The sequence below is a fragment of the Tachysurus fulvidraco genome, chromosome 21, assembly GCF_022655615.1.
Source record: "Tachysurus fulvidraco isolate hzauxx_2018 chromosome 21, HZAU_PFXX_2.0, whole genome shotgun sequence".
Classification (NCBI taxonomy): Eukaryota; Metazoa; Chordata; class Actinopteri; order Siluriformes; family Bagridae; genus Tachysurus; species Tachysurus fulvidraco.
Window position 1 is genome coordinate 11,881,718 of NC_062538.1, and position 17,262 is coordinate 11,898,979.

General features: G+C 37.5%; 1 protein-coding gene across 5 annotated transcripts in view; it reads right to left on the reverse strand.

The window, feature by feature from the left end:
• Window positions 1-1,943: 1,943 nt before the first annotated feature.
• The window catches only part of ank1b (ankyrin 1, erythrocytic b), a 76,625-nt gene continuing 61,306 nt past the window's right edge, over window positions 1,944-17,262 (reverse strand). For 2 of the 5 annotated variants that reach the window (XM_047805851.1, XM_047805849.1), the window contains 7 exons: window positions 16,068-16,142; window positions 15,605-15,736; window positions 15,079-15,216; window positions 7,230-7,881; window positions 5,961-6,168; window positions 5,780-5,860; window positions 1,944-2,461 (listed from right to left, as the gene is read on the reverse strand). In XM_047805851.1, coding sequence (XP_047661807.1) covers window positions 2,354-2,461; window positions 5,780-5,860; window positions 5,961-6,168; window positions 7,230-7,881; window positions 15,079-15,216; window positions 15,605-15,736; window positions 16,068-16,142 — 1,394 coding nt within the window. In that variant the 3' untranslated portion in view covers window positions 1,944-2,353. Of the gene's footprint in view, window positions 2,462-2,978; window positions 3,071-5,779; window positions 5,861-5,960; window positions 6,169-7,229; window positions 7,882-15,078; window positions 15,217-15,604; window positions 15,737-16,067; window positions 16,143-17,262 lie in introns of all 5 variants that reach the window. The other 3 variants (XM_047805852.1, XM_047805850.1, XM_047805853.1) reach the window with 3 other exon arrangements.

The window sequence follows — 17,262 nt, forward strand, 5'->3', positions numbered from 1 at the left end:
GATTAATATGTATACCAAAAATTTAGCCTGTTATATTTAAGCATGCATATGGTCAATGTTTGTGTTATTGTTTGGTGTGTGTATGGAAGTCAATTTTAGGCAGCAATGTGTAATTCTACTGTATGTTCACACTAACATGTGACAAAGCCACAGGCAACCAATTCTCTTCTGTCTATATATACACAATATGAAGCCACAATTTCAGTGCAAGTGACAAGTAATTTCTTATTTTCTCAATTCTATGTAAATAGGTTATGACTCTATAAAGCAACAAATACGACAACGAATCCTTTGGATCAATGCTTTTTAGTTACACAAATTTAGTTCCTACCTACAATTAGATTCAAATGTTTTTTCATCAAATCTTGTCATATTTGGCCTCTCCTTATAGACATAAATCCATTCACACTAAGCAGTTTGTAATTTAATATATGATTTACCAGTTGACAAATAGGTTGTAGTTACTACTGTTTCCCATATGAACTTAAAAATCCGCATCACCCCAAGACATAAACTACAACTGCTATGAGCCATTTGCCATTTGCTAGTGTGAACATATTGTTATATGGCTGTGCAGGAATTCATCACTTCACTGAGGCTTCAGTGAGCAAGAGTGTTTTACTTGGCAACTCATTTTGCTACAGATTTCCCCTGTTCATGTTTCCTTTTCGTGCAGCCTTTCCTTGTGCCCTTACAGGGACAAGCCAAAACATCAGGAAGGGAAGCACGGAAAGGTAACGAGGAAGCACACAATTTAATAAATGGGAAGCACGAGAGAGAACAAGAGAGAGAGAGGGATTTTTTTCAGAGACAATTTTTCAGTCAAAGGCCCTACAGTATATTTGCAAACAAAGTGCTTCTGTAGCCAAAAGAGGTAAAACCTGTAGATATTTGAAATTAAGATATTAAGATGCAAAGGGGCTTAATACTGATAGCCGATAGGCATGGGTTGATATAATTGAGTATTTTTCTATGAAGTATATCTTGAAGTGTTACATTCCTCTCACAGTTACAGTACAGAATAAACTTTATAATCCTTACACAAATTCTAACCCTACCTATGATTACACATTTATGTAGTATGTCCACCTGTGAATTCACCTCCCTGTGAATGACCTGTTACTAGAGAAACAATATAACTTATTAGAAGGAGCAGGTTAATACGAACTTGTGATTTGAAGCCAAACTAGTGTCAAAGCTGCTGTTAACACTGTCTGTCTAAACGGAATGAAGAATTATAAGTCAATATAACAGTAACTATATCAATAATATATACCTCCTCTCACAGGTCTTTAACCATTGCCTAATTCTGAAGAGTAATTGCTTTCACTTCAGCTTTAGGAGCACTTTGCTTACACAGATTATATAGGATGTTTGCCTGAAATGTTTCTCTGTTTCTCTGAATATGCAATTTTTACCTCCTCTACAGTATATATTACTTAGCACACCTACATACATATGACATGTCTCTATTAGTAGGGACACTGGAGTGTTGCGCTGGCACACACAGACTGACAGAAAAAAAACAAAAAACACAACCTCCAGCTGGAGAACCCGGTTTCTTGAAATATTCAGATTACGCAGTGGGGGGATCCTCAGACTCCACCCGGAAGTGACAAAAATGTGGAGGACTGAACACACTGAACACATTTTACAACAAAGAACAAAAGTCCATAATCACACACTCATACACACACCAGAGCACAGCAGGTTTGTTCTTAATCTCCTTCACACACAGAAGAAAAAAGTCACAGCAGAAAAAAACAACATTCAGCAGCCGGAAGCGTGTACACATGCATTATATACGGACACACTCACACACTCACACACACACGACAATGTTCGCATAGCATAGAGTGCATATATCACATATAAGAACAGGATAAAGGGCCTGTGGAGATGAAGCACTGATGGGTTCAGCGTAAACCTTACGCCATGTTGTGTTGTCAAACTGTTCTTTTTTTTTTTTTTTTTTCAAATTTGGCTGTGTTGTTCCAAATCTTTAAATTCTCCCCCGATCCTGAGACGGCCCTTTTCCTTGTCCAGTTTTATAGATAATGACAGCTCAAAGGTCATAGGTCATGCACCAGCAGTCGATCATGCGTTTACACTTGACAGGAAGCACTTTTTGTTGTTGTTTTTTTTTTTCTTTGTTTTTTTTCATGAACTTTTATACAAAAAAAGATCATGCTCTAAGCTAGTTGTCCTCTTTTAATCGTTGTTGTTAAAAATGTTACAAAAGTACAGGTAGATATCCTTAGTTTTCTCCTCCCTTTTCTGAAGTGCTGCTGCTTGGTCATTTCTTTTTTTTTTTTTTTATGTGTGTATTTGTTGGTGGAGTTGTGGTCCACTCTTATTCGCCGCCTCCCATTTTCTTCCTGTCATCTCGCCTCTCATGTGCTTCCCGTCTCGTTCTGTCCCCCAAATGTATTTGGGTGACGGATGGTTTGGCAGTGAACGTCTGGAGGGAAAAAAAAACCTTATAAAAAAACATTTCATTATGCTGACCTTAAAATCTTACCCATGTCAGTTACATGCTGTCACCCTCATTGACTTGAGCGCTGTACATATTGTGTATTTTTCTCTTCTGCTGTTGAATGTATTTACTCTTTAATTATTTCTACATTCCTAGCTCATTCACAGGGAACTGTATAGCAGGTGTTCCACGTAATCTAAGATTCATAATTAATGGATTTAAAATGCAATACTATCTAACAAAATAATAGTATCGTTGAGTTGGTGAAGTTTTCTGTAACATTTCTTAAAGGAGGCTCCAGTGACAGTGTTTTATAGCAGTCGACTGTACAGTGAGTGAACTGAGCGGCAATTAAAAGCAAGTATAACCTGATGGATCAGAAAGACGGTAAATGCTTAGAGGTGAATAAAAATCCTTTCAGGCATTTCTCAGAAGCAGTTGTGCTGAAGCCAAAATTAAGGATTAAGGATAAGACTAAGGTCCTGCTCTGTCTATCCCATACCTTTAGGACAGTGTGAGATAGTTTCAGTGCTTTACACTCCTCAGACTGCCGTGCTTCACTGCCTGCACTCCTCTCTTCACATCCACACCCAGCTGGATCAAGGAAGGAGGGAAGAGAGAGGAGGAAGAGGAGGAGGAGAGGAAAGAAGGCCTCAGAAACACTGATTCAATCCCTCTAAATCTGGGGTGTCAAACTCATTTTCTGCCCTGGCCACGTTTTTTTCGGCATTTTCCAGAATTTTCGGGAACCCTTGAAGGGCCATAATGTGATTCTACTCTTTATTTTTTTTTAAAAGATCCAACCCTGCTGGAATGTATCAGATTTATCTGAAAAGCAAGTGATAAATACCAATATTCTTTCTGTCAGTATTTTATTGCAAATTTATGTTCTATTATTTATGTAAAATTTATTAATTTTAGATCAAAGACATTGTCTTCAGTGAGTAAACAATTGACTTAGAATTGGCCTTCAAGTGTGAAATATTAAACCACCTCAACTGAAACTGAAGACACTGTTGTTCTAAAGAAAAGGAGTGAAGGCTAAAGCTATGTTCACACCTGTAGTGATTTTATGAAGCTGCTATAAAGTATTGGTTTCCATAGTAATAATGTTTTATCTGTCGGTGGTGCATTTGATGGTACAACAAATCAGTTTTCATTCCACAAAAAATTTTAATTCTGAAGAGAGATTTGGTGCTTGTATATAAAATTCTCTCGTATACATATCATACAGGATGAATAAAAAGCGTTGTGCTTTACTGTCTTCACTCTCATTGGTAGTCAATGCACCAAGTTACTCTATATGAGCATAAAGGTTTGTTGCATGGTTGGACACTCCCACATCAAATTATCAACAGTTGCTGTCACTCATCTTGTCAGAAGTCACCAGCTCTCACTGAATATTAATGATATCTGGTCGCTTTGTCACTGTGAGTCACTGTACGTGTGAATGTAGCATAAGGAACACCAGGCTCTTCGTGATTGTTGCTTGTCAGATTGTACGAACATGATCTCCTAGTCACATTGATCTCAGTTGTCATCATGTCAGACTGCACGACAGTCAAGACACGTCAAAATCAAACGCACACAATAAGACTTGTCCAGGGTTTTATGCCATCAATCTGTGACACGTTCAGACCCGCACTCTCTCACTAAAATGGCAGGTAGCAGCAAACGAAAACAATCTATAGCGTTTGTAGTTTTCTTCCTGCTGTACTGTCCACATGACTCTTTTTGACAACTTCCCTGAGGTGTTTTGAAGTTGTTGCGCAAAGTGTGTCATCCGGCTCGGTGCTCCTATTGGTTGTTGGTTTGACGCTCGTCCTAGGAAATGTCACACTGCAGGTAAATGTCAGGAATATTCTGATACTGCCAGAACTTGGAGAAAAAAACTGATCGCAACGATTTGCCCAGGCTGTCAGTGACCATGTCAATCCAGCGACCGAAGACTACAAATTCTACCCTAGGCTTCTAGAAATCTTTTAGGATTTTCAAAATTTGTCTCAGACAACCGCACCATGGCCAAAATCACACAGTGTGAGCCCAGCTTAAGAGATATAAAGAGAGGGTAATATAATTTTATAACTAGAATGTGAAATTGTATCTAAAAGGAACAAGGAACTACTATAAGATCACTATAAGATCAAGAGTCAATAAACTGCCAAAGTACTATCTAGATCAGGTCCTCACTCAGAGCTCAAGAAGAAGACAGAGATTGGTGAGGAAAGCCAGTGTGAGGCAAACGGTTACTCTGAAGGAGTTAGAGTACAGTGGCTGAGAGTGGAGTGAAGTTGCACTAGACTATTTTCATCAGCTCTGCATAATAGAGGACTGTATGAGTGGATGGCTAGACAGAAATGTCTGATCCAATAAAAGTTTTTTTTGCTTTTTTTTTTTTTTTTTGCTTTTTTTTGTTGTAGAGACCAAGAGTAAGATATAAGTATATATTATAAGAAAGTGTAGATTCAAAGCGATATGTGTGGTGCATACCTAATGCAGTTCACACCTCTATCAACGCCAACTCAACAGTAAAATATGGTGATGGTAGCATCATTATCTCAGATCTCTTGTCTAAACTGAAGAACAGATGGATAGAGCAAATGCATTTGGATACTAAAAGAGAACCTCCTTCAGTCTGCTTGAGAGAAACTTCACCTTTCAGCAGGACAATATTCCCAAACCCAAAGTGAAAGTATTGGTCCAAATCAGCATTAAGAACCTGGAGAAAATCTGCCAGGAAGAATAGATTTAAAAAATTGCCAATCTGTGTGCAAATCTGTTGGGACTTTACTTTGCAGCAAAACTTTGCATATGTACTGTAAAAGTGTACTGTTATCCAACAAAAATACAGGAATAAATAATAGATTTTAGGGGTTAAATATTTTGAAAGGTATTGTACTGTATATGTTCTCTATTATTACCGACATCTGAGTCTAAATTTAATTACAAACAGAAACTACTCAAATGTATCCAGTAGTGGGTTTATGTGATAAAATGTGTTATATTGATTAAACATAAAACACTGTTTAGTATATATGATAAAACAAAGTTTTCTTACATTATTTAATACTAAGTATAATGAGTTCATTATGCTATAGTTCTTTTGTAAAATCTAAAGGAATTTGGGACTGTAAACTGTTTCTTATTATTTATTTTGCCATTATTTTGTTTCTTCTTATTATTAAGTTTGCCATGGCCAAAATGTATGATGGCAGAGTGGTGAGTTTGACACCTGTGATCTAAGGTGAATGGGATCATTACACCAGTGTGTCAAGTGAACCTAGAACCGAGAAAGGCACCCACCTTGGTGACCACATTTCCGTGTTCATCAGTGAACTGCTCCTCACTCAGACGCTCACTAGTAAAATCCACTGGCTCGTCTCTCTGTGAAGAACAACAAGAAAATGTCATGTTTCGCATCAGTGAGAAAAATTTCGAGGTGTTATTTTAATCTGGACCGGCCAGAGGACATGACTGATGGTACCTGTGCCATGTGTGCATCCTGATGGGAGAAGCCAAGCCCCTTCTCAAAGGGTTGAGTGCCCATAAATCTCCCACGCAGGAGCTCTGACTGGCCCGTGTCACGTACCGGAGTTAGCAAAGCTTCTTGGGCCACACGGGCCTGACTCTGTTCCATCAAACCCTCCATGGGCTTCTCCTGGAAGAACGGCTTAAATGCACCACTACTTGACCTGAAACACAATACACACACCCACACATGGGATGAGATTGTAAATCAGAGTTCTTTAATCAAAATTCCCTTTAATCAATCATTGCCTTTTTGAAATCTTCATTGTCTGCAAATCACAGAGAATAAAAGGTATGTTTTTGAATGCATAAACATTAGAGCAGATCTGAGTGGGTTTGGATTCAGGGTCATTGCTCATATTCAGAGGATTGAAAAAGTATTATAGAAAGAATACATTTATTTTTGGCCAACATTCTAGAGCCAATAATCTAATGATAAAGTGAAAACAAATTTTTAGAAACTGTTGAAAATTTTCATCACAGATTTTTTTTTTTGATTATCCTGAGATGTCTCTGGAGTCACTTGTCATATGGATTACTATGTGCAGATTAATAACCAAAATGTACATGCAATCCATTAAAAATGAAATCTATAATGCAATAAAAACAGTACAAAACCTTTTTTTAAATACTTTCTGAACCCACTTTATGAGTCTGGATTTTTTCTTATTAGTCAGCTAGTCATTATTAGCTACTACGTCTTTAAAGTCAGTATAATACACTATAATTCACTTCTAACTTTACACAGCTGGTTACTGTATATTAAGCCTAAATAAAAAAAATATTTTTTTAGTTATTTTGCACCACTTAACTTGCTGAGCTAGGGAGGTATCTAGACACATATACAAACTACCAAATTCGTGATGATTTTAAATTTTAAATACAATTTTGGGGAGAATTACTTGAATGAAAACCGATGCAATAACACGAAAGAACAAGACAATAAAGGCAAAAGTCTATGTGGCTCCTAGTGTAGAATGCTCAGGTTAAATATTTAGTTCCAGATATGATTCATGTCAAATTATTTTAACAAATCAACAATGTTTTTTAAGTTTGTTTCTTTAATTATATATGGGAATGCAGAGGGACAATACTATTACATGGACCAGGTGTGCACACTAAAGATATCCCATGACATTCACTGGTTTAAAAAAAATGCAATTTCAGGCATTTGTTCAACATCTGTGTTCAGAGACATGATGTGTTGATGTGGCCTGTCACATACCTGTCTCCATTGTGCTCGAGAGCTCGAGTGAGGCCGGTTTTCTCACGAAGCTGTGCGTAGATCTGCTGCCCTGTAAGAACAGAAAACTTTTCCGCTGAGCTTGCACCTAATCCAATTCCTCCACTTCCAATTCCTCCTCTAGCTCCTCCTGCTATGCTGCTGCCAGCCGCCACCTCTGCCCTCCTGCTCTCCGACCTCTGACCTCCAGCTTGCCCATTGTGATTGGTTTTAGGGATGGCGCCACTGGCATGGACCCTCTCCTTGTCCAGTTCATGTGGCATGTCCTCTTCATCCATGTCCTCCTCCTCCTCTTCTTCTAACTCCATAATGGACCCGCTGGCCCCACTAGCACCACTGCTGGGTCGCCCCAGGCTGTTGCTACAGGGCAGACTGAGAGTGTTAGGCTCTGAGTCGTCTGCTCGGCTGCTGCCATCTACAGAAGAGTCTTCCACCGTCACCAGGGAGGGACTGATGCCTGCTGGCCACACCTGCACGTCCGACATCTCCATCAGGGTGTCCTCCTCTGTGGTAGCAATTGGTGCACACTCCAGACTTGACACCTCCTGCCAGTAGGGCTCGGGCCCGAGTGGAGAGGGCAGGCTGTACTGCACCGAGGCCGGAGACAGCAACTCCTCCTGCGCCAGCCCATAACCTGAAGAACGGCCAAACAAAACAGGCAACGCTAACACCACACAGACAAAAGGAGGTGATCTGGACCTCTCAGCGGTGTGATCAATGTGCTTGCAGCCTGCTAGTATAACGTAATATATGTGCACATGCTTTGAAAAAAAAAAATAGATATATTCAGAATATTAGCTAAGTCTAATTCATCAACATGCATGTGGCCTCAATACGTTTGTGTAAATTTGCTGGTGTAGTTTCTGATACTGTTTGACACACTGCTATACATAAACATGGACAAAAATTTGACATTAATTCACTTTCTTTTTAGCACTTTTTTATGTCACTCCACACTAAGCTTGGGCATTCCTAATCTTTGCCTGCTTACAATTTTCTGTATTTAGAATTTGCATTAAAAAAGCGAGTCTTCCAGACCAGAAGTCTTAAACAAGACAAAAAAACATTATCATTTTAGGGTTAAGGAAACTAGAGGAGGGTCTAGTAATATATCAGACTATCTTACTTCAAAGTTAAATTGAAGAGCACCTCCACAAAATGCCAAAAAGAAGGCTGTTATATAGGCAGTTCTGTAATATAATATAATAAGCATAAATGTGACTTTATATACTTGCAGTATAATATAATATATTACACAAGTGACTTAAACGGGTTGTACTTTGGGTTTGTTTGCAGAGAATGGCATCATTTGTTATATATAAGTGTCATCGGAATGGACAAAATAAAATAAAATAATAAAATAATGCACAAAATTAATAATGTGAAGGAGAGATATTAAAACCAAAGGGGTTTTAATTAAAGATAATAACAAATATAGAACAATGAAGTTATTTTATCCTACATCTGTTATATACTGTACAAAACAGAAAAACGTTAAGCAAAATGTCCCTTTAGAGAACATTGAGCCTGTTGCTATTTTATTTCCAATAATAGTGTTTGGATATTTTTGTAATATACTGTAAGGATACTGTGTTATATTATGCAGGAACTCACAAGAATACCACAGAAGGTGATGTTCGACTGATTTGTATACTGTTAGATAAAGTATAAGCTAAATGTTTGCATGAAGGTTTGGGTTAAAGGGGGCATTTGTAACATTTCAAACATGTCAAAAACAAAAGTTTTTCTTTATATTTCTAAAATACTTTGATACTATATTACAGTGGAAATGATCATACAGGCTTTTCTTGAAGTTTGGGAAGGTTTTTTCCTCCATTTTACTCTTTTTCTGGCACAGAATTTTGCTCCACCCCCAGCCATATCTGACCCACCAGCCTTTTTCCCTCTTTTGTGAAAAGTTCATTTCAAGTGCGGTTTCATTGGACTTTGTCATCACATTTTGTCTTGTCTTTCAAACTGCTCTCTCACTAATAAATTAAGAATAAGCTTATTCTTAATTACATTTACAATAGTCAATAATCAATAATAATTTCTTTCTAGCACACCTAACCTGTAAATACTTTTGAATGTATTTATTTTGCCACAACAATGGCCACAGCCTCACCAGAAGAGCACAACATGGCTTAGAAAACCTGTTTAGAGAACTGTGCTCTGGTCTGTAATGCTTGGTTGTATTTGGATGGGACTACTGACAGTCATTTGTATAGAGACTCAACATTTCAAGTCCCATCGGATCACAACAAGACAGCAGAGATGCAAAGCAGTTCACACCAGGCAGTGAACGTATCTTTGAAACACTTTTGATAAAGCTTTACACCTGTACTAACTTGTGCTCTGGGCAAACAGGACACACTGTAATGCCACAATGTTAGCCCAGGAAGAACCGAGCACAGCCAGGTGACTCGACTGTGAGCAAAAAATGCCGGCGCTCAAAAAATAAATGACAAAAATCACAGGTAGATTCAGAATAAATTCTTGCGCAAGGTTGACAAGTCTTTCTTAATACACCTTAAAAACACACACAAAGAGTTTCTAATAAAAGAAAGGCATACTGCGATCAGTACAGCACATCAGGCTACAAAGGTTCCCGGTCTAAATGGTGCACTTTCAGTCTTCAGGTTTTTTTTTATTTGTACATGCAGGTGAGGTCTTCAGTATGGGTTTACAGCAACACTATCTATATAATAATAATAATGGCTCTGTATCAGTCCTGTGCTCAAGTACCAAACATTCAGATCTCTATGTGAATTCAGAATTAAGTGTGTGCACCATGAATATACATTTTTTCCCAAACAAGTATCTTTCATTTCTTTGCATTTAAAAAATATGCAGTCATTTTAAATTTTATACAGAAATGTAATTGATAATTGTTTGTATTAATACTAGTAGTAATACTATACTTCCAACCATATCATGTTAATGAACTTGGCCTTTGCTCTATTATCGTGAAATCCTGCTTGTGTGACTTCTTCTTTAGTGTGAAGAAGTGTGCCTATTCCTGTTCATATCTGTATTTCTATCTGTTTAGAATATATGTGCAATCCAAATGTATTCTACATCACTCCAGTTCATAATCAAAACTAGTGATATGCACAGGCCTTTTTAGACCCACTTGCACAGTTATTATTTTTTGTTCATACCTGTCTGTGATATATTCAAATAAATTTAGTTGGTTTCATATACCTATATACAAAGATCTAAAATAAACATAGAAATATAAACTAGTAGCTAAATTAGTCAGTTTGGACCATGACCAGATAGTAAAAAACTAGTTAGTCTCCTGTTCATACCTACATTCAAATTTGTTTAAACGATATTTATTAAAACACCATAAGTGGCAGCTTGGCAGTGCTGGGGAATGAACCTTGATCCTCCGGTCAACAATCCAGAGCCATAACCAATTTGCACCACCACTGGCCCATTACAGCCCTGCTTAAAGCCTGCTTCATTTAATGTGGATTTGCAGCCTACATTTCCTGACTTTGCCATGTTACATCATTATTACAGTGGCCTTGCATGTTCCTATATGGAACTGAAATAGACAACAGAAATCTATACAAAATCGCCCACCTAACTGAAGTAGGAGGGGGAAAATATCAATAAAGTGAAAAAAAAAGAAAAAGAAAAAAACATATTTGTGATTGAAGTAGAATTCACCCTTGTTGAAACTTAGTGTGAAACTAGTTCTTTGTGTAGAACTTAAATTAGTTTTGCAGCCATCTAAAGTTACATGATTACATGAAGTGAACTATGTGCAGACAAAATTATCAATGAAAAATTATATATAAAGTAAGTAGAAAATGGAAAGAATATTGCACATAGAGACGCCTGACCAACCAAAAATAAAGGACATTAGACAAAGAGGTAAGTGGCTGGACAGATCCACAGCTTAAATTGGAGTTGTTCATTGGTCAACCATATGCCTACAGAAGAGTGAAAGAAAAATACCACATTGAAACAAACATTTGAAATTATTTACAGATCCAGAAAAATGTGTTAATATAAATTATCTGGATAAAAATATTTAGCCCTAGCACAACAATTGGTGGAAACCTAAAACTACACAACATAGTAAGAACTCTATCCAGACTGAAAGCAGTATCATCTTGTGGGAATGCTTTTCATCAGCAGGGACAGGGTAACTGCTTAGGGTTGAGAACAAATTTGATGAAGATATAGAAATACAGAGCAATTACAGAAATACAGAAAAAAACTGTTCTAGTCTCCAAAAGATGAGGCTTCTCTTTACTTTTCAACAGAAAAACAGCTCTAAATATGCTGCCAATGCTACAGTGGATTTTTCAAAACCAAGTATCTGAATGTGTTAGTATATCCCAATCAAAACCAAGAGCTCAACCTAAAATATATCTGAGAGGCTGCAGCAAGATGTATAAACTGCTGTTCATCAGCCAGCAGACTTCATCCAACACAACATATTGACAATTCTGTTAAGAATTATCACTAAAAACAGGCTGCTGTAATTGCACCTAAAGTAAGTTTAATAAAGTATTGGCTCGAGGGAGGTGAGGGTGCAATCAAGCATGGATGATGATGTGTAAATAAAACTATAATAATCCTAATTGACTGCTTTTTAGTTCTGAGCTGTAACACTACAAAATGTGGAAATGGTCAATGGGGTAAAAACTTCTCTGTATTCAGACTCTGAATATTAGTGCTAAAGAGACAAATGAGGAGAAATCGAAACAGATGTATGAGGATGAGGATGAACAGTGTGAGATTTACAGAGACCCTCAGTGTCCCTTCTGTTATGACAACACATAGGTGAGCAACAAGCACTGCATGAGTTGAGGCACAAGATTCTATGTCGTGTTCCACTAACTTACAACACTACATGTTAACACACCTCTACACACTAACACACACAATTCTACACAAGAACCTATGTCAAATACTCTACTAACTTGCACCACTACACTTTTACAAACACCATCACACACTTACACATACCTCTACTAACTAACACATTAACACACAGCATCACACACTAACACATACCATTAAATATCAACACACTATCACACACAAACATACAGCTCTACACACTAACACATACCGTTATATATATGAACACACACAAGCACACACAATCACAGTAACACACCATCACACACTAACACAATGTGAGGTTTAAAGCATTTAGTATATTGTAAGATTCATTCAAGTATTGGCCATATTACTTAATACAGAAACACACACAAACATAACATTATGGGGCTAGAAAGACAGAGCACGCACACACACACACACACACACACACACACACACACACACACACACACACACACACACACACACACACACACACACACACACGGGTGTATTTACATGTCACTGTATTTGTATATGGCTGCTTTTTATAAAGACATCTTTAGATCTGTAGGAAGCCAATATTTTAAATGATAATTATTTAAATGATACCTAATTATTTTTATATAAACTGAACAATAAAGAACAACCCACATGGAGCACTGCATTTTAATACCTACAACCTCAGGATATGACATACAGATGCTGCCCCCTAGTGGTACATTGGCAATGTTAAACTGCCGGGTCAAAGACATTGAAATTACTTAGCTTATAGCTTATCTTAGCTTAGCTTAGCTTAGCTTCCTCCAACCAAAACGCTCTGACATTACAATAAAATTGCAGCATATTAGGTTTGACTAATTATGTCAGTGGTATAAAATAAAAATACATGATATAAGGATAATATGAGCTGAACATTTAGGTTGTGTTCAGTTACTTTTATCATGCTGAAGCTCCTTAAGCTATAAAAGAACATTTTCAACTTAAACAGAATGTTTCAACTTAAACAGAATGTTTTTTAGCTGTTGGGTTTACACTAAAACAAATATAAAGGATTCTCTTCATCCAGTTATTAATAAATACTAAGTAACTTAGCAGAATATTACATTTTCCTGTCAACACCAGCAGTTTGAGTATGCAGTCTCGCAGTTTGAGTTTACTTATGACAGCAGTTTGAGTTTGCAGTCTAGATTTATTCATGATTATTATGTTTTGTGTTTCATTCAGTGACCATGTTTGTACAACCGATAGTATCAGCGTTGTTACCCTGCTTTCTAGAAAATGGACACGACAGTACACCTCACACACACAGAGACACAAACGTCAAAACACATCATCTTGCACATAATGTTCTCAAAACGCTTCTGTGCCATGACCTGGTCACAAAGAGAGGCATTTTTGGAGAGCGTTATGCACGCCACTTATATGAATCACACCAGAACGTTCACTGATAGTTGAAACTGTTATTAATCAAACATTTGACAAAGGCACTATACATGAAGAAAACCTCATACATAGAAAGCATGCCATGCAGAGACTACACAGGTTGGTTACAATAAACAACAACAACAAAACAGTTTTATTTGTATTGGTGTTTCTCTGCAACATAACACAAGTCAGTTCAAGCAGCATGCACATGCGCACACAGGAGGGAAAAAAGGCCCCCTTTCCACAACACAGGACCAAGAGAGGAAAGTAAATCTGAGATGAGAGGAAGGAGGAGGCCCAGAAGAGGTCAGCATGAGGTTGTTATGAGGTCAGAGGTCGTAGAGGAGAGCTGTGAGGAGGAAAATTAGGGCGGCTGGGCTGCAGATGACATGTCAGTAGATACAAAGAAGGAGAAAGGGAGAGAGCGAGAGAGAGAGAGAGAGAGAGAGAGAAAGGCCTGCCTCATCATCACATGTAAAAATAGTTAGTGTGTGGGAATAATATACACTGAAGTGCCTGGTTATTAGGCCCAGATATCATATAGGTCACTACAGTATGTAGGTGTACAATTACAGACTGTAGCCTGTCTTTGCTATACTTTATTATATTATATTATATTATATTATATTATATTATATTATATTATATTATATTATATTATATTATATTATATTATATTATATTATATTATATTAGGTTTATTTAATTCTGAGGAATTCAAACAACAAATTTGCTAAAATCATATAAAATATAGAATAGGCATTCTGAGTATGCCGGAGCACGACTGAGATTCTCCTGCACTACCTGTCAGCCAATGACTGCTGCTTTTGGTTATCCACTGGGCAGTGGTAGCTCAGTGCATTTGTTCAAATTCCAGCACTGCTGAAGTGCAAGGCCCTTAACCCTCACCAAACACTATGAGCTCATGCTAGACATTCTAGTCAGTCTGTCCTGAATTCAGCGTGTGGGAAAATAGGTACATGATAGATACCATTTTCTTTACATCAATAATTTGTTCAGAATTGTTCAGGTACCAAGAGCACCAGAGCAAAGTGGCCTCGGTCACTCAAAAGAGAAGTCTAGAAAGAAAGTGACTCGATTCTGAATTGATGTCACAGCAGGAAGTGAACCAGACGTGGTGTATGTTTTGAATTTATGTTTCAGCATTTTTATAGCTGCTAAACTGAGCCACAAGGCATGGGTCAGAGCCAAAAAGAAAAACAATTTTCCACTGCTTTACAAATGTTAGACCAATTAATCAACAAGTAAATCAAGGGCATTTTCAGTTCTACATTTTCAGTTCAGTTTTTTTATTTTCTGGTTATCTGAAGTGTGTCACCAAAACAAACCAAATAGCAGATAAACTGAAAGTATTAATTTACACTCAAAAATTAGACTAATAGGTATGAAAGTACCCCTTAGTGCTTGGGGACTAGAACCATGCAGATTCTGAACCAACACATGCACTTTTGGTTAAGGATTAGAGCCATGAACCACTGTAAGGATTATAAAGCACTGTGGTGAGGAATCAGCTGATGGTGCAGGTTGTTCTTACCATTAATGACACTGGGAGACAGCAGGGTGGAGTCACGCTCTCCCGCTTCGGGTATTGCCTGTGGCACTGGATCCTCGAGGGACTTCACAATGTCTGACCGGTCGATGTTCTTCAGCGCTCCATACAGATTTTCCACTGCTGAAAACATAAGTCAAGCAGTATGTTAAAAAATAAATAAATATGAGAAAATAAATTAAAAAAAATATTTTTTATTAATTTTAAAATAAATAAAAAATAATACTCTACATCAGAATATGTACTAACTCCTGAGTTACAGATGATCTATGCTTTGCAAAAAAATATCTTTCGTCTATATAAAAAATTATATTTTGAAAATAAGTTTCATAAAATGTTTCATCTGTTTTTGATATGTAGTAAAAACATTTAAAACTGAGTCAGTCAGAACTGATATTCATCACCAAGTCAGAAATAGAAAGCTATACAGCATGTGGCCACTTTTTGGCTAAGGCCGAGGTGTTACAGGATACACAACAGTATAATGAACAATATAATGAGAGATGCTCACTCTGGGCTCTCTTGCCCTCCCGGATGGCCCACAGGTTGAGCAGAGCCGCACTCTGGTCCACTAGGGAGTTGGGATTCTCTACTCGTATTCTGTTAATGTCATCAACACTGAACTGCAACTCTCTGGCCAGTTCTGCAGACACCACACAATGAGGGGAGATGAGAGAGATATAAAGAGAGAGAGAGACAGAGAGAGAGAGAGAGAGAGAGAGAGAGAGAGAGAGAGAGGACAGTGACAGACAGACAGACAGACAGACAGACAGACAGACAGACAGACAGACAGACAGACAGACAGACAGTGATAAACAGACTCACACACACACACACACACGCACACACACGCACACACACGCACACACACACTCAGAAAGAACGAAAGAGAGAGATAGACACAGATAGACACACACAGAGAGAGCAAGAGACAGAGAGAGACAGACAGACAGATAGACATCACACACTCGTACCAGTCCAGCTTAAACCCAGCTGTTCAGCAATGAGTGTAATCTTCAGTTCTGTCCTTTCAAAGGCATTCACAGCAGCTTAAAACAAAAATGTTCAAATGTTAATTCATTACATTTATTTAAATTAAATTCATGCTAATGACAAGAATAATCATTAATATACATTGAAATAAATGTATAATTCAAATAATACATTTATTATTTACATATATGCCTATTATATATTGACTCGTTCATTCATTTTCATGAACTGCCTCAATTCTGATCAGGGTATAATTATAATAATTATCATTACATATCATATATAATGTATACAGATTTATAAAATTAATGTACACATTATGTTTTAGCCTACAATCCGTGGCCTGTACTGTGCATACACATGGCACGTTGGTATGATCTGGTTTTATCAGGCACTCCTAAATAACAAGGGCAGGGCTTAAGTTCATTTATTAAATTAGATTTTCTAATTAAAATACTAGCATTATTTAGTAGAAAATTCTACTAAATTACTTAGATGAGTAGTTTACCTTACCAAAAGTATCCACACCGTAAAACAGCTAGATGCCTAGATGGCTAATGTAAATACACATTATTATTATTATTATTATCTGAGTTTTGGACACTTGCTATTTTGCTCATAAATTCTATTAGCACTTTAATGAAGTGATTAAAGGCTATTAAATGTTTGGAATTTTGCTAATTTTTACACAATATTCAACAACACAGAAACCATGTTTGGTAGTGACATGATAAATAAATAAACGCTAAACGAAGAGCAAATTCATTACAAATTTGAGTCCTTGGGCCCTTTATTCTTAAGTGACGTGACATACAGCTAAGTACGGTGACCCATACTCAGAATTCGTTCTCTGCATTTGACCCATCCAAAGTGCACAGACACAGCAGTGAACACACACACCGTGAACACACACCCGGAGCAGTGGGCAGCCATTTATGCTGTGGCGCCCGGGGAGCAGTTGGGGGGTTCGGTGCCTTGCTCAAGGGCACCTCAGTCATGGCCGGCCCGGGACTCGAACCCACAACCTTAGGATTACGAGTCAGACTCTCTAACCATTAGGCCACGACTTGTATGATACGACTTTGGTAGTATCATACAAAATTTTAAACTTGGCTGTTGGCTTTTACTTCTACAGTAAATCATGGTTAATTTGAAATGGCTTCCATTCTGATATAT